The sequence below is a fragment of the Argopecten irradians genome, chromosome 8, assembly GCF_041381155.1.
Source record: "Argopecten irradians isolate NY chromosome 8, Ai_NY, whole genome shotgun sequence".
Lineage (NCBI taxonomy): Eukaryota > Metazoa > Mollusca > Bivalvia > Pectinida > Pectinidae > Argopecten > Argopecten irradians.
The window spans coordinates 8,774,687-8,793,758 of record NC_091141.1 but is presented as its reverse complement, the minus strand read 5'-3'; the positions used below and the strand labels follow the sequence as shown (position 1 = coordinate 8,793,758).

The window sequence follows — 19,072 nt, the reverse complement described above, 5'->3', positions numbered from 1 at the left end:
CAAAGCCTACCTCACATGGGTGAGCGCTCAACAAAAGGCCAAGAGTGAGGCGGTGTCAAGGGAGACGATACAAAGAATAAAGTGAACTGAGGAAGAAGGGAAAAGAAAAGATCATAAATTCATTCGCCTTTTACAATCATGCAATAGGGACATCAGGTACAATTCTAATGCCCTACCCGCAGGGCCACGAAGTCTTCGTCCTCGAAGACACACGTGACCCTTACTGACACCATCACCGTGAGTTATCTAGTTGGGCGCCAATTGTTAACAGGAGAGGAGAAAATGTAGCGGCAATATTGGCATTCGAACCCGGGACCCTCAGAACACTAGCCGAGTGCTCTACCGACTGTGCTACCTGGTCACCGATGATCGACTCAGTCCAATCCCGCTACATTTATCATGACCTTTGACCTGTTTGTGTTGACTACATTATATGTGAAATACCCTGTCTCTTCTCCCTAATCTGATTTATTCTACCTAACGTCACTTTCAGTTCAGGGCTCGCCTCAGATAGATAGGATCAGGTTCTGCATCCTGGCCGAGATACACCATATCTTATAAAAGTGGTAGTTTCTGCTCCTGGTCAGCGCTCAGCATACCGTGAGTGGAACGACTAGTTCGCCTGTTGTCAGTAAAACATGACCAGATGGAGTATGTGGTACAGTAAGAACATTTAGCCATGTTTACATCGACCCAACGCTACTATTGGTTATTTGTTAAACCCATTTCTAAAAAACTGCATTCATTCAAATTAATCTGAATTGAGATGATTTTTTTTTGGTATGCATCAAAACTGTTTTAGCCAAGATGCCTCGCTTATTATATCACTTATATTTGTCTCATCAAGACGACATCATAGTGACTACTTCTACCGTGTTCAAGTTACACAATCGCTGAAATGCCTATCGGATACCATACCAGCTCTAGAATTTTTATCGAATTCTCAACGTGTCTCTCAGTGAAGGCATGTCCTTTTGTGACTTCTTATAATTATAAATGGAAGTCTAAAATTGTAAACCAATTTTCATGCTGCTCCCTCATGTTGGCCTGTGGCGTGGATGTGATTTGAAAACCTATAACCATTTACTTTGTGTCGACTGTGTTATCAGGGCAGCTTTCCCTGTTCCTCTTACAATGAAATATGTCTTAATTCTTATACACAGAATATACTCAATTCAGCTTGGCGAGGAGCCAGTTTTCTTTTAAATTGATATTTTCCAAAATCGACAAACCAGAAAAACATATAGATTCTTATTTAGTTCCTCAAGAATTCAATAAACCGGCAGGATTTAAAGCAGGAAATCTACTGTGCTTAGACCCGAAACACAAATTGGATTAGATAAACTTCTATTACAATATTTGGGAGCAGTAACGACAGTATAAATATTGGCTTCAGGAGATGGTCTGCTGTTCAATATGTGTTTCCTTTAAATCCAAGCTGTGCATATGGTAAGCATGTGAGGAAATTCCAATAGAGAACACAACCATGTTAACTATTACAATACTCTGCAGTAGCGACTTCAAACACAAAATGAAAAAAAATAATCATTGATTGTGAAGGACAAGAATGAATATTAATGTTAATTTTCACCCAGGAATCGTGACTTGAATAAAACTAATATGACTAGATCAGTGTGCTGCAGATTGGCGAAGTTCAACAAATGTCATTCCTGTATATTTTTTATAGTTAATCACAAATTAATCGAATTTCAATAGTGCGTAAATATCGTGAATACAAAATTTTACAGACGGGCAATGGAAACCATTTCTTTAAAGATACACCGTACATAATCTATTGATTACAAATGTTACATGGGCATCTTTATTATGGAGACCTAACATCTTAATTATGATCAATACGGTTATTATTTGCTTTTTCGCAATGACAGTTTTGGCATCTGAAAAGATTTTTAATTGTAAATACACTTTTTGTGAAATGATTGGAATAACAATACAATGTGAATTAGATATTCTTTAATGTACACATGTTATATATTAAAATGGTGTTTATAGTTATAGGACTATCTTATAAATGGCGAATAATAACTATTCGTTGTAAATACAACATGTTATATATACCCAATGGATACACATTGCTATATGACAGTTATTATCATGTTTATAACAATAGCCAGTGGTGTATTGACGCTGTAACAATAACAGATTATATCAAAAAATAAGGCTATAGACGGTCTTGTTTGTAATCAAAGCTATACTTTCATTAAACTTGATACTATAATGTTTAATGTAATTTTGATTTAATTTGATTCGGTTTATTAGATTGAACGGCTTGATAGCCAGGAACGACCTCCCAGGTGCCTGTATGTTTTGACAGGCTGTGGTATACATTCTAATAAATATTTACAAAATGGCGTGATATAATTCTACATGACATTTCAATGCGATATATTTCAGTAAAAGAACAGTTGTTCATTTGAAGACACTAATGACATACAGTATATTTAATGGCGCAATATTACAGTAAACATTAACATTGTGTTACTATTAGTTGTCAGTAATTAATAATATCATTGGTTTACATTATTCTATTATGGAATGCTACTGAGTTATCTGCCTTTGCGGTAAGGTGTCTATAGCGACCATTACTGAATAATATATACCAGGAAGGGCAGATAACTCTGTAATATGCTTGTTTTGGTTTGTTATGATTAACACTCCTCAATTAACAGCCAGCATCATTTAAGGACGGACTCCCAGGTGTGCAATATCCGTGTTGCAGTTCAAATGTACGCAATTTCCTGGGGCGTTTATCATGGACGATTATTCAACCCTGTGCCGTGCAAATTGTCTTTTAATCAAAATCTCTGTTTCAAAATGATTTTGAGTCCACTACCTGAACATATAATATCATATGTTCTGATAGAAAGTCTATGATCGATGTATGTGGCTTAGTACGTTGTACTATTTCGTTCTGGTACGGTAACGGATCTAAAACGACTTTCTCCAGGGAGTTGGCGCCATCTGTGTGATATCATAGCTAGAACTATTGTCAATTTGTACTGCCACGACTTAAGTGGCGGTCTGCTGCTGTGAACACATTGATCTACTTCGGATTTACTTCGGTAACATCTTATATGTACGACTGCTGTTACAGTCTATTGTGGCCCTGATCGAATTTCTATTGTTCGAGAAATATACATCGTCCCAGACATAATACGCCATTGTATAAATAGCATTGATAAGTATTTATGTTATATGAAGCATGATACTTCCCAAGGTGTATTCTTGTATACAGTACTGATTTATGTCAGCAATGTCACACATTTTTCAATATTTACTTGCGGCTTAGCATTATTATTAGTTTCCCTCTGTTCACATCGATATTTATAGCAAATAATGTATATTTCTCTTTTGACAGCAAATTTACCAGATAATGCATCGCCAGTCATAATATCATCATTATGAAACTGTCCTAGTAAATAGGATGTAGATTGGTCTTTCGGTTGATGTTATGTATGCGTATAAATCTTTGGTACCAACAAAGTTAAATTAGCCGCCATTACATTAAGAGACAATATCATACACTTGCTTTTCCTCACTCATAGAATCTTGAGTATTATCGGCTGTTGTCCTTCATCACTTACGAGTTTTTTTAACATAACATCACTATCCATGTAATTAAATCGTTAGAGATTAATCATCAGTGTGGATGAAACACTTATTTTAATGTCATTGAAGTCTGGTCGAACTAATGATCAATAATAATATCCCAATATTGGTGACATATTGACACATATTATCTGCTAAGGCATATTTGTATTCATTGCATCCTCACATCAATTCGCATATTAAATGATTATGGCTATTCAAGTCAGTTTGAACATGAATGTTATTTTGACACTACCAAACGACACATGACATATTGTTATACCTCAACACCGTCAAATTAAATTTGAATATAACTACATAAACACTCCCTAGGTGTATCATGCGATAAATTGAATCAAATAACTTTCTACACGGAATTTACTTTTAGTTTTCGGTTGAACAATATATACTTCTTACTGACTAGAAAAAATATCATATTGATAATACCTTACGCTGTGCAGAGTCTATCCCGAACATTTTCTCATTTTACTTGGTGTTTCCTTATTTTTCCTTTAATGTTGTCAGTACAATTTGGCTTCGTCGGCTACATGTTTCGGTGATATAGCGCAATAACATAACAGCGGTTCCACTATACAAGAAGACACAACACGAATATACCGCAGTCTCCCAAAACACGCAGCACACATTTCATACACGTCGTCCTTACATATACCTGGCTGTTAATGGAGCGTAAATATACTAAACGAAACCAAACCTTTAACGTCATAACAAGAATTATTTTAATCTAAGAACTGCCATGATAGGACGGTGAATGAGCCCGGAGTACACGCAGAAAACCAAAATAAGCGCAACCTACCGACAGTCAGTACCTGAAACATGTTTGGTTTTACCCCTGGTTATCTGATCAACGCGAATGTCACGGTCATATATACTTGTTCATTTGGTTGTTTAAATATATAAATACACTTTGATGCATAGATGTAATTACATTGATGACACTTATTCCATCAATCCCCGTAAGTTATCGGTTACAGATAGACATCTATTCATTAAAGGGGCTTGTGGTAGGTTTTTTAAGTAATTCCAATTTGATATGTATGAGGTGAAAACACCTAAACTACATTTTGTTCAAGCACGATATATTGCAAGTAAGTCTTGATAAAATGGTATCAAATGCATCGTTTGCCCGTTTAGGTCTGATGGTAATTGAAATATTATTTTCATCGACTGTTATCTTTAATTTACATTACATCGCCGGGACGGTATCACACCGAGGAAAGCTAGTGTTTCAGTACATGGAAATTTGGTACTAGAAGGGGATCAAGTAGTATTTATCTAACGTAATTATAGGGGGCAGACATGGGTCATACTGTCTATTTCGTTAACTTTATTAGTAACAATTGATGACATTAACATATTGATAACCAATAATCATATACCTCTCACAAACTAATTCAATAGCTGTATGTTACGAACCGATAGTTTAAATTCTTAAAATATCCAGAATAAGCGGTATAATGAGGTGATTTTACGTTTAATTTCGATCGAATGTTCTGTATGATGACAGTATGCAGATATAATCGAAATTTATTTTCTATCTAAACATTTTCCACTTTTCCCTATTCTTCTGAACACATTGCTATTTACGACTGGCATGCAAAGCTTCATGTTAGTTGTAATTTGTAAACAGTATTATAGAAGGATATTTGTTCTTATTTTATAGATATTTTCGACATTTGCTGTTCCTCCGAGTGAATTGTTGTCACCGATTGGCCAATTCAGCTTTCTACATGCAGTTGGTTGAGAGGATGGCTACAGTAAATAAACAGTGGTTTATCGATCACAGCAGAAATAAGCCAACAGTTTGTGAGCCGTAATAGGCCTATATAGGTAGATAGAGCAACGAACGTCACTCAAGCCACTTCCATAAGCAAGTGATGTTTACTGGAGTAACTTAGCAAAAGAGAGTTTATCCGACACGTTCTGTCACTTAAGCTTGCGTCTGCTGAGGAAGTGAACACAGGAGAAGGGACGTCAAGTCATAAACTGATGATAGGCCGATACAGAACACTTTCTTTGAGGGACGGCTAGGTTTTGTCGGTGACTAGGATTGATGACAAACAAGCATAATGTACTAAACACGTTGTATCCGCAGTTTAATCCCTCTATCCATTACTGTTCTTAAGTCATTTTCTTGAACAAACAGGGGACAGGTGCTCTACAAATACCACACGAGGCAGCTTCCGCGGCATGGCTTTACAATCACGCACGTTGAAACAGCATGTTTGATAAATAATGTCTTTGAAATTGAAAATGTCTTGGATAAATTTAGACAAGCTAGCGGATGAAGTAAGGAAATATTGTCGAACAGACACTAACCCCGGTCATGTGCTAGGCTAATTACCACTAAGTTATGTTTCTTTTGGTGGCTCTGATTAGTTAAATCAAGGAATTTCTGTGAAACATTCAACAACAGATCAAGAGCCAGAATGTCAGCACAAAATAATGGAATAAGATGGTAATTGACGTTTTCTGTCCGGATCTAAACGTTCAAGGTAAGAAACGTTCCTATCTATTTTAACGTTATCAGAGTCTTCTACCTTTGTTTATTATGAATGATTGTTAATTCCAGGCTATTTTATCAATAATTATCGACGTTCTCACCCTTTAGCAGATTCAATTAAACCATAAACCAACACTACACTATATAAACTTTAATTGCATGCCGTATTTAGATACAATATGATCTTATATACGATAGACTACCAGCGATACAAAGTGCGGTTTATAGCCAAAACAGTCAGTATTACTGATTTTATTGTATGCAAATGAATGAATATGCTTTTATTAAATATAACATATATAGTAAGTGCATGCCTTTTAAATAGTACTGGGTATTCTATTGTGGTTTTATAAATGCTGCTGATCCTGTCCATGGTTTTCATTACAAAAACTCTAAAAACTACAAAAAGTTTCCTTTGGTTTTATATTCTTTTTAACCAGAATTTTTTCCAAATGTATTTTTCATATATACAAAAATTGAAGAGGTTGATTTTATATAACAACATTTGTATTATGAAAATACAAAACCGTTTCTTAAGCAGTTGCTCTACCATTTGTTTCAAAAGAATTGTTCTTTTCGGTTGAAAATATTAGTATCCGAAATAGATGTTTACTCTGAAGAGTGTGGTTTTATATGTACTTAGAATTGAATTAACATGGTTGGTATGACTTCAGATAATTTAAAGAAGAAATGGAAAAGATAAAAAAAAATACGTCGAGACTTGTTAGAAAACTAAATTATTTTTGTTCTTTCATAACAAATGTTTGCATTAATTGATAAAAGTGAAAGTATAATTACAATGCCGTGTATTATTCAAAGAACTTACGAATCCATGGAAAGAATGGTGATATTTTGGCAGTATCAAACGATAGAAACGAATCAGTGTATTTACAATTCATCATGGAAACGTCAAATATTTAAATTGTGGAGGCGTGTTGTTTATTGGTATTTCGCAGAATCTACTTATAATGTTGTTTTTAAAATACAATTTTGAACAAGGTTTGGTGATTTCATTTATGACTATTGTTTATCTCAATTATTAAAAACAACATTTTGTTCTTGAGATAGTTGGGCTCTAAATGATCTGTCGATGGACCGTGATATTGAAACAAAGAAATATAGTGTTTATAAACGCACGAAGTAATGCATGTGATTGACTATAAATTTAACTTCGTCAATATTTTAATATTTACAGTATAGCAGGACATGTTAGTAGACTGATAAAGTTGTGTCTTGAGGCCTCTATATTATGTCATGAATAGTTTATACGTTGTTTCCTGAATACGACGAACATTTCTGCATAATGAATCATTCATGCAGCATGCTACATGTATAAAGTATTGCTTTTCCCAAAACTAATATTTTCACAAAATATTCAAGCTGACTCATATCAATAAGTTAATGATATAAAATTATGATATACCAGCAACTAGGTATACCAGGACACACAAATATAACCTATTGATGGTATGCAGATCAACTCGGTATATTTAGGCGTTACTTCTGAAATTGTGTAGAATACTATGCTGTACGAAGACTATCAGTTACGTAACCTTGGAATAGCTTCCTTTAAAATCCTTTATCGTTATTTGTTGTAAATATGGTTTTGGAGACGTTATTATGTTAATAGGTATAAATAATTAAGTTAGCGACTGAGCTAAATGTATGTCACAAAATAAAACAATGACTTGTACTAATAACAACGATGTCCTCAACCTGTTATGGGACGTTAAAATAACCAAACAAACAACCTAAACCTGTCTATACAGTGTGTGGATATAACGCTGGTCCTTGTGTGAGAATGTGATGCTTGGTGATATTATAGTTATCTTTATAATATCAATAGGTTAGTGGCTTGTTTTGTGTTCGATCCATTATCAATATAATTTCGCCACTGCTGTGTATTAATTTTATGCGTGACTAAATATCAGTATTCACCTCGTCCGATACAAGTTACTTTTAGACCCAATATTCTTCCGTATTAGGTCACTAACAAACTGTGTAACTTATACTATCACTCATTCTGTATGTATGACGTTTCCACGTGTTATCCAATATCAAAACTGTAGATTAGAGTTTATCATTATTTTTTTTCCTTATCTTATATTCATATTAACGCAACACTCATCGTTTCATCAACATTGTGCATGAGTTTTCTCATGTATTATAGCCAAAACTATTTTATCCTATGTAACTCTTTTTATTAAATCAACATTTACAATTTTGTTTTAGTTTTTACTTGACTTTTTCGTATTCTGATCTTTTAGATAGAGTCCTCGTTTATATCCTGATACTGATGCCTGCCTTGTAGTTTGGCCCTAAATGACCTTAATTGTCGATGGGCCGTAAAATTCAAACAAACAAACAAACAAATATATTTTTACTTGACACAATAATATTAACCGTATAATTATAATCATTAGTTCTGTACTTGAATATTTTCACGTTAAAACCAATATCAGTATGATTATGCGATGTTGAATGTGTTTATCGCATTGTAATCTAATTTCTTATGAAATGTATATTTCTCATGCCTGGTCTGATATTGATATTAAAATTCCTGTTATGATTGCTTCCTTTGATGTCTGAAACAATATCAGTTCAGATATTATATTGATATCAGTACAACTTTGATGTCTGACCCAATAATAAACTTATATTCATATCAGTACTGATTCCTTTCATGTTTGACACAATGTCAAACTCATATTCATATAATCACTGATTTCTTTTATGGCTGACCTAATATGAATGTAATATCAGAATTTGCAAAGTAAAACACTCTTTGCTAGTTATATGTTGTTCATGACATTGATATAACAAAAAAAAAAAGTGTGTGATTTAGTTGGTGACTGTGGTAGGTTTTGTACACAGATTGTGATTTTACACAAAATTACAAACTTAATAACATATGTAGTATGGTGTTTATAAATAACAAAGTAAATAACAGTCAAAGTATACAATAATTTTAAGGTAGCTAATATCAGTAGATAACGTACAGATATGGTCGATTGGTGCCCAAATATCTTCCAGTCCTTTGTAAAATGAAGCTTTATTTGTGTTAACAAAATGCACAGATACTTGAACATTTGATTTGATATGCTATCATACCATCATTTAACTCTCTGATTGAGAATAAAAAACACGTGAAAATAGTACATTGTAAAGGGTTCGATTTCCACATTTATTTTGAAAGTATGTCACCGTTGTATAAAACGCACCAATATTCATATGTTGTACTAAGGTACCCCTCCTGGAGAAATGATAAATGCAATCACAGCTATTGTATGGACTTATTTCGCCTTCGTGCCAAATTTGAAACATAAAGGATTAGAAAACCCGTAGCGGAGTGTTATATACTCCTACTCGATGTGCCAAGAGACGTTTCAATCAACGTTAAATTTGAGCGAAGGTAAAAATCGATGAGAGAACGATTACGTTTAAAGGATTCATCATCATTATAAAGCCCCCCAGTTCAGTTCCAATTTATACCGCCTCCAATGACAAATTGTAACCTGGCATAACACGTAACTGCAATATGGTGAAGTTTTTTCGCATACAATTTGGCATTTTGGATGTCGGTGTAACCTTTGATACTGCCGATTGAATGTCTCCCTTTGTAATATTCTCTCTTTGTCCTGCGCTAAAATGGCATCGTTATTGTTGTATAATGACCGATTTGATAATTTAATTTAATACTTATTGAACAATGGTTCCCGATGAAGATATCAGATACTCCGCAAAATTACCAGCAACAACTCAACTATTACAAAATCAGTAGTGCATGTTGGCCTTAAACAAATGACTTGGTTTGTATTGGATTATTGCATAATTTAAGGACGATTTCTTGTGTATGTGATGTCTAGCATGTGTGATGTGCGGGTGTGTGGTTTGGGAGACTGCGGTATACTCGTAACCAAAATCGAATGCAATTCGGAAAAATACAATCGATGTCCGAGTTCTAAGGTCTATGCACGCTTTTTTCGTACATTACTTAAGTTCGGTTCGATAACAATTTCCCCGAGTAATCTTACCGATTATTCTTAAATGATTTTTCATCAACAATATCAAGGACAACGAGAATATCGTAAGCCAGGACAAGGCTTAATCTTCCACCACCTGCTCGAACATTCGTATCCTAATTCAAGTAGTAATCAGTGTTCACTTGTCCTTCAGGATAAAATGAAGGATTTTTTCCAACCTGTATTCTTTAAATCACCATTTCATTTTTACGTTCGTAAATTGTTTTGCTTACGATATTTATATTGCATCAGTGACAGCAAGTGATGAAGTATTTAGAGTATTCAGTGATATAAGTTAATTGGAAATAGGTATATTTTTCGATAGATCAAAAATAAATAATCAGTGAATCCTCTTACCACATAAAGAGAACAACCAACTAAATAATTTTACATCGACCACAGTGTTAAACTTTGTTAAAGTTTTGTTATATATTATTAAAACAAAGGAATATTAGTTAGCTATTGCGTTATACAATTAAAGTCCAGGTTCTCATATAACACTAGATAGAAAAAAAATTGGGTCCTTCTGCTCAAACTCCAATCAGCTATATTGAAATCAGGCGCATTTTGCACTAAAAAATCCTGTAATTGTAATGTTTTACCTAATGTTTTTTTCATTATCGAAATTGATATTTTAAACATAAATCTCAATATGAATTTCCAAATTCATATTATGGTTATCTAAGAACAATTACCTGTCAGAAAACATTTTTACTTTTGAAATTCATAATTAGATTGCCAATCAGCGGCCGGGTTAAAATTCTGTCCTAGGCGCAATCTTGTATATATAGGGGCCATTTCGAAGGTCTTTTTTATTTAGTTGGTTGTTCCTTAGTCCAGACGGAGCTATTGGAAAACATCCAGGCTGTTTAGGTGTTAGATTTAACCGTTTTTAGTACACGCGTTAGTTTTTGAAATATGACTACACGTCCAAGGTTTTCCTAGTCACGTTTTTATATACTAATCCGAAAAAAATATATATAAATATTTTGTTTTATTTGTTCTCTTTGCTTAACATTCTTATTCCTACCTCATGGTTGATATCGAAGCATAAGGAACGGAGATTGCTTATAAGCCGTCTATTGTAGCCCAACATTCCTGACACATCAAAACATGCTGCCAGAGAAGTAAGACTCCAGTATGATTCGTGACCAATGGACAAAACCGCACAAAGAATAGACTCACTTCTACCATAGTAACCATAACGCATGTTTCTTGCCACGAGCGCAAAACAAATAATCTAATAGACAAAGTAAATAAAAACAGATCGTTTCATATAACAGTACATTTAATTGGAATTTATTTCATTAGAACCAGAAAGTAACTCAGATGCACATGATCGCATTAGACAAAGGATGTATTTTATTTATAAATTATTTGTTCTAATCTTATAAGATCCAGAGTTGCTATGGTACACGGAGACTATATGGAGAAAATATATAGTATTATATAACTCCATCTAATTAAGATAAATAAAAGTTTAAAATTTCGATAGCGAGACATCATGACGACATGTTTTGTTGAAAATGATCTAGAGACTTCAATCCTAGACATAACATTTTTATTTGTATCTATTTCTGTACAAATTATAATATAAAACACACAATATGCGAACTTAATAATCTATTTATAGAAATGAGTACCGTTTCTTATGACGCAATAGTAATTGTGACGTCAACATGTTCACGTCGGATATTACGTAATTTCGTAACTATTGAAATAACCGCTCTCTCTTGGGTTATAATAACGTGCAGTTCATCTTTTGATGTGAAATATAATATAACATTTCATTGACCTTTTGTACGAACGTTTGGAAAAAATAGGTGTGGCTGCTGATTGGCAGCTGAGCCCTGCAGGTAGGGCGTTAGAATTGTACCTGCTGCCCCTATTGCATGATCGTAAAAGGCGACTAAATTTAGGATTTTTTCTTTTCTTCCTAACTGACTTTATCTTTCCTAATGCCTTCCTTGGCACCGCCTCACTTTTGGCCTTGCGTTGAGCGTTCGCCCCTGTGAGGAAGGCTCTGGGTTCTTTTCCCTGGCCGAGACACACCAAAGTCTATAAAAGTGGTAGTTTCTGCTCCTGCTTAGCGCTCAGCAAACGGGGAGTGGGACGACTGGTTCGCCCGTTGCCAGTATAATGTGACCGGGTGGGGTGTGTTGCTTGGTGTCTTCGGCGGCATGCTTCAGTGATATAACACTATAAAAAGGGCAAAAGTTCCACTATACAAGAAGACACAACATGAATATACCGCAGTCTCCCAAAACACGCACCTCGCTCAACATACACGCAACACACCGCATACATGGGAGGCCGTCCTTACATGACTATAGCTGTTAATAGGACGTTAATTAAGCAAACAAACAAACAATTGATTGGCAGCTTAGAGATGGGTGTTGGAATATTCATGCGTTTCTGTTGCTGGAACGATAGTTTTTAAAGAGATAAGCTAGTAGGTCTTATAGTTAACATGATGAATGATATCCCTTTGATACGGCTTTGAAACAAATATGGATTATATATGTCTAAGGACAAGAAAGTCACCTGAACGGATAGCAGGGACAGGTTTAACATTTGGAAACAGGTCTACGTCTTAGTTGAGCTTGGTTGGTTGATTAGGCTCAATTTTTAAAACATTAAAATATTTTGAAACATGTTTTTTTTTTCTTTAGAAATTTTGAAATCTTTTCCCATTTTACAAAATATTTGGAATTTCAATGGAAAATATAAAATTCAACACCGCATTGTAAATGTTTCATCCTATTGCCGTGTACTTTGTTAAAACACGATGGTCGCCAATGTGGCGGGCGACATTTATCATGACAATAAACTTCAAAGTCATTCTGACTATAAGTTATAAAAAATCGATCGTTGTAGAATAATGCCTCTGTCATAAGAGAAAACGCTAAAGGGCATGGTAAATGATGATTTGCCATTGTAATCATACCGAAAATCTATCCGGAACTGTTATAAATAGTAGAAAACATGTACTTCTAAGGCAGGTTTACTATGTACAACACTACAAAAAAGAATTGATTTGATCTTGTTCAATAATGCATGCATTTTACGAGGATGCAAAAAAATATCTTGATCTTTTGTAACGCAAAGTAAAATACCAAGTGATGGGTAAATATAATATTCCAAAAATGTTTTGCAAAAACCAAATGCAATAAAATGAGTTACAGTTCATCTATAACTATGTTTCAATAGAAAGATATTCACAAAATGGACGGTAATAATATGCTGTATACCAAATATTCTTTGAGGCCACAAAATTTCAAGATTTCCTTTTCAAAACAACTTCCTGGTGTATATTAACATCCTCGGATTTAAAAAAGGATGGAATTTTCTATCAATATGTAATATAAATTCAGATATCAATTCGCGGAGATCAACTTTCTCAAATCTATTTAGATCGCAAAAATCGCGAAAAACAGTCGGTTTATATTACTATCAGTGTGAAATGGAATGGTATATATGGTTGGGGGTTTATTAACGTCCAGTTAACAGTCAGGATCATGTACGGACGTGATAGCGTGTTGATTGAGGAAAGCCAGAGTGCTTGGAGAAAAACCACCGACAAGCGGTCAGTACCTGGAAACTGCCCCATATTCTATAGAACATTTTATTAATTACAGTATATTTTTGAATATTTTTGTGTCATGGCTTGAAATTTCAATATGATTTTGTGGATAGAAACTTTCAAGTTAAGTCCATAAATCATCCATTACGATAATGCATTAAATAATAAAACTCGTGAGATTAAGCCTGTTATATATACTTACGGTATTGTCCATTTCCCCACTTATTGCAACTTTCGTTCCGCCATGAATATGTTATCTAGACACCGACAATAAAGGCTAATGTATGTCACTCAAGGATAACATTGTCTAGACGGACACCAGCAATATGATAAAGCGTGCAATTGTACATTTCATCCTAGTTGTTTATAACCTATAGAAAATAGAAATAACTCATACCCATATATTCTTATCGCTGTATAACAAACGTTGTAAAAACTCAACGAGTCGTGTTTAATATATTATTGTTATAATTGTCACATGGGTGCACCACGAATCTTCCTACCTACAACATGATCTGAAATTCCAATCCATACACGTTGTATACTATTTAGACGCATAATTTGCAATTTGCCATCTAAGATATAAACCATTGCAATGTTAATATATACAATACAATCGAGCAAAATTCAGACACATTATTATTGACCTTTACATATTTGTAAGATATCGACGAAAAATAAATAAAAATATATAAAAATAAAAATTCTGATATATACACGTCAAAGGCAATATTTTCTGTGAAGAATTCCAATCCATTACTAAATGTAATATGTGATCATTTATTGTGAATGCTTCTTATGACAATGAACTGTATTATCACTGCAATAGACATATATATCTATAACAATAGATGTCTCTGACACTAATTAATAAAACAATGGGTATTGTCTGATACTAAACCCCGTTCAATCCTAGATCTGGTGATAGCCACGGTATTGTGATTAGACGCTATTGTCACGGACAGATATGTAATGGATTACCATATATCCTTTATCTCCTTAACTGTTGCTAGGCACCTGTACGGTTCGATAAATCACCGCCAAGTACGGGGGATCGCTAATGAGCAATAGAAAATGCAACAATCACGAGGTCATAAGTACACAGCAGTTGTTATAGTCATTAGCTACGGCAGAACTTAGTGTTTATCACACGACGATAAAAATGGGTCATGATGTTACCTTTAATATTGCCTTATGATAACCAGTATGCTGCCTCTTGTGTTGCTTTCATTGTTCTCTATGCATTTACCTTGATGTGAAAATTCTCTTAACATGTAACTGGGCTAGATTTGAAAAGTAAAATACTCTAGAATATAGTGCTTTCAAAAGAAAACGAGAAAGATGGTGATTATGAACTTTGATTTCTCCAGTAGAAAAAAATGCATTAAGACCTAGTAATCACCTTTTGTTAAAGATCAGTTGTTTTCTTTGTGTGAGAATAAAAGAAACTATATTCACACTCAATTAAACACCTGAGTGTCAAAATAAATTCTCTCAATTAACAATATATCTTTAATTTAAATCAATTCTTTAAACAAGTACGGCTGGAAAAAGGAGTGTTTTAATCGTGTTACGTACTCTTAACAATATACGTCTGATCTTGCAGAAAGCGCTTCATTGAACTTGCCAGTGTTTAGTACTCCCATAACTGACATTACTTAGATACATGTGTATAGCTGGTTGGTTGGTTCGACTTACGGTTTATTAAAAGTAGTCTCATTTAAGGACGGCCTCCCGTGTATGCGGAATGTTGCGTGCATGATAATTTAAGGACGGCCTCTCGTGTATGCGGAATGTTGCGTGCATGATCATTTAAGGACGGCCTCCCGTGTATGGTGAGTGTTGCGTGCATGATAATTTAAGGACGGCCTCCCGTGTATGCGGAATGTTGCGTGCATGATAGTTTAAGGACGGTTTCCCGTGTATGCGGAATGTTGCGTGCATGATAATTTAAGGACGACCTCTTGTGTATGCGGAATGTTGCGTGCATGATAATTTAAGGACGGCCTCCCGTGTATGTGGAATGTTGCGTGCATGATAATTTAAGGACGGCCTTCCCGTGTATGCGGAATGTTGCGTGCATGATAATTTAAGGACGCTTTCCCGTGTATGCGGAATGTTGCGTGCATGATAATTTAAGGACGGCCTCCCGTGTATGCGTGAATGTTGCGTGCATGATCATTTAAGGACGGTTTCCCGTGTATGCGGAATGTTGCGTGCATGATCATTTAAGGACGGCCTCCCGTGTGTGGTGAGTGTTCCGTGCATGATCATTTAAGGACGGTTTCCCGTGTATGCGGAATGTTGCGTGCATGATAATTTAAGGACGGTCTTCCCGTGTGTTCGGAGTGTTGTGGGCATGATCATTTAAGGACGGTTTCCGTGTATGCGGAATGTTGCGGTATATGTATTAAGGACGGACGGTTCCGTGTATGCGGAATGTTGCGTGCATGATAATTTAAGGACGGCCTCCCGTGTATGCGGAATGTTGCGTGCATGATAATTTAAGGACGGTTTCCCGTGTATGCGGAATGTTGCGTGCATGATCATTTAAGGACGGCCTCATGTGTATGGTGAGAATGTTGCGTGCATGATCATTTAAGGACGGCCATCCCGTGTATGCGAATGTTGCGTGCATGATAATTTAAGGACGGCCTCCCGTGTATGCGGAATGTTGCGTGCATGATAATTTAAGGACGGTTTCCCGTGTATGCGGAATGTTGCGTGCATGATAATTTAAGGACGGACTCCCGTGTATGCGGAATGTTGCGTGCATGATCATTTAAGGACGGCCTCCCGTGTATGCGGAATGTTGCGTGCATGATAATTTAAGGACGGCCTCCCGTGTATGCGGAATGTTGCGTGCATGATAATTTAAGGACGGTTTTCCTCCCGTGTATGGTGAGTGTTGCGTGCATGATCATTTAAGGACGGCCATCCGTGTATGCGGAATGTTGCGTGCATGATAATTTAAGGACGGCCTCCCGTGTATGCGGAATGTTGCGTGCATGATAATTTAAGGACGGCCTCCCGTGTGTGGTGAGTGTTGCGTGCATGATCATTTAAGGACGGTTTTCCGTGTATGCGGAATGTTGCGTGCATGGTCATTTAAGGACGGCCTCCCGTGTATGCGGAATGTTGCGTGCATGATAATTTAAGGACGGTTTCCCGTGTATGCGGAATGTTGCGTGCATGATAATTTAAGGACGGACTCATGTGTATGCGGAATGTTGCGTGCATGATCATTTAAGGACGGCCTCCCGTGTATGCGGAATGTTGCGTGCATGATAATTTAAGGACGGCCTCCCGTGTATGCGGAATGTTGCGTGCATGATAATTTAAGGACGGCCTCCCGTGTGTGGTGAGTGTTGCGTGCATGATCATTTAAGGACGGTTTTCCGTGTATGCGGAGTGTTGCGTGTGTGTGGAGTGTTGCGTGTGTGCGGAATGTTGCGTGCGTGATCATTTAAGGACGGCCTCCGGAATGTTGCGTGCATGATTTAAGGACGGCCTCCGTGGATGCGGAATGTTGCGTGCATGATCATTAACCGGGTGGGTGTGTTGCTTGGTGTCTTCGGAAGCATGCTTCAGTGATATAGCACTATAAAAAGGGCAACAGTTCCACTGTACAAGAAGACACAACAAGAATATACCACAGCCTCTCAAAACACGCACCTCGCACAACATACACGGAACACACCGCATACATGGGAGTCTGTCCTTACATGACCATAGCTGTTGATAGGACGTTTATTAAACAAACAAAAAATTAAGGATGGGCTCCCGTGTAGGCGGAGTGTTGTGGGCATGGTCATTTAAGGACGACCTCCCGTGTATACGGAATGTTGTGGGCATGGTTTTGGGATACATTTTGTTCTTTTTATTCTAATTGTGCCATTTGAACATGCCTCTAGAAACACAGAATTCACATCCAACCCGATCACATTATACTGACAACAGGTAATCCAGTCGCCTCCCTCCTTTCCATGCTGATTGCTAAGCACGAGCTGAAAATAGTACTTTTACAGGCAACAAAACACATCCGTGCGCCAAGATAAAATATAACTGGAGTAATATATAAATCACAGTGGGATTATCAGATGATAAAGACGTCTCATGTGAAGTGACTTGGTGTTCACATCTCTCAGTGGATACCATAGACAACAAATCAAGGTATATCAGTGACGACCCATGCGGTATCAATTTTCCATGATCAGAGGGTAATTTTCCTGTCTTATTTCCCATGTCCATGTAGATATGAATAGGACATTAAATTATTACTGTCTTGCAAACGACACATGCCTACCAGACTTGAAATGCTTCTTACTAAAGTTGATAAATTGATAAATGGATGCACTGGCAGCAAACCATACCTTCCTGGCCATAACAGGGTTAGATATCGACCCACAGTCGATTAACCTGATATAACCCGTCTTCAAAGGCGTAGTTGTAAATTTGTATGATGATATAGCATACTTATCATAAATACGCATGTAATGGTATTAAAATATCCTAAAAATAAGGCAGTTATTTTTTCATGTGATATCACCTTCCATATTCGGCTTCAAATGTTTCCGTATATAATATTTCACTCATGCCATGTTCCAGTCGCATTGTTTAATTGGGATTAAATTGATAATCTTATTTTAAAAACCAAACAATTGTATCATAATTTAATACATGTATTGTGTCTGTTTTGAAATGTCCTGGGACCGCTTTATTATTGAAACTAGTTTTAGTTTCAAACAAAGCTAAAAAATACCTTGTTGAATCGAGTCGTCGGAAAACGTCCAAGCAATTAGCTTTTATAGGATTAAAATGAGTGTTTAAGAGTTTTTGTATATGATATATGCCTAACCCGTGTTTGGCTCCTGATCCCTAAACGCTAACATGCCGACATCGCCAATGAAAAATTCATTCAACAATATGTGCTTTAGTTATGCAGATATCTCATTCAATGTAATCTCTCACGACTATGATTTTCTATCTTCCATATTAAATCTTATGTTAAGTCGAAACTATAAACATTTAATATTAATTGGTTCTATTTTGACAGTTTATACTTTATGACACCTTGATAATTGTCTTATCCTTTGATGTTGTATGAACATATCAGTCGTATGTAGGAGTATCAAAAGCAATAGCTATATGGTAAAAGATCAAACCTAACGAATAAATATAATGAATGAAAGGCTTTAAGTAAATAGCTTTCTCCTTTTTTCTTCTCTCTATTTTCGCTTAGTAAAAGTTGCTCCATCGCTGACAAATGCTATTTTTTCGCTTTCAAAAACAGAAGCAGACGATTTAGTATTTTTCTTCAGTTACAAAAGTTAC

The 19,072-nt window shown here is 35.8% G+C and overlaps 1 protein-coding gene across 1 annotated transcript in view; it reads left to right on the top strand.

Moving 5' to 3' along the window:
• Positions 1-5,434: 5,434 nt before the first annotated feature.
• Positions 5,435-19,072, top strand: part of LOC138329280 (uncharacterized) — a 31,508-nt gene continuing 17,870 nt past the window's right edge. Inside the window, exon 1 of the mRNA XM_069276145.1 lies at positions 5,435-6,125. Coding sequence (XP_069132246.1) covers positions 6,086-6,125 — 40 coding nt within the window. The 5' untranslated portion in view covers positions 5,435-6,085. The remainder of the gene's footprint in view (positions 6,126-19,072) is intronic.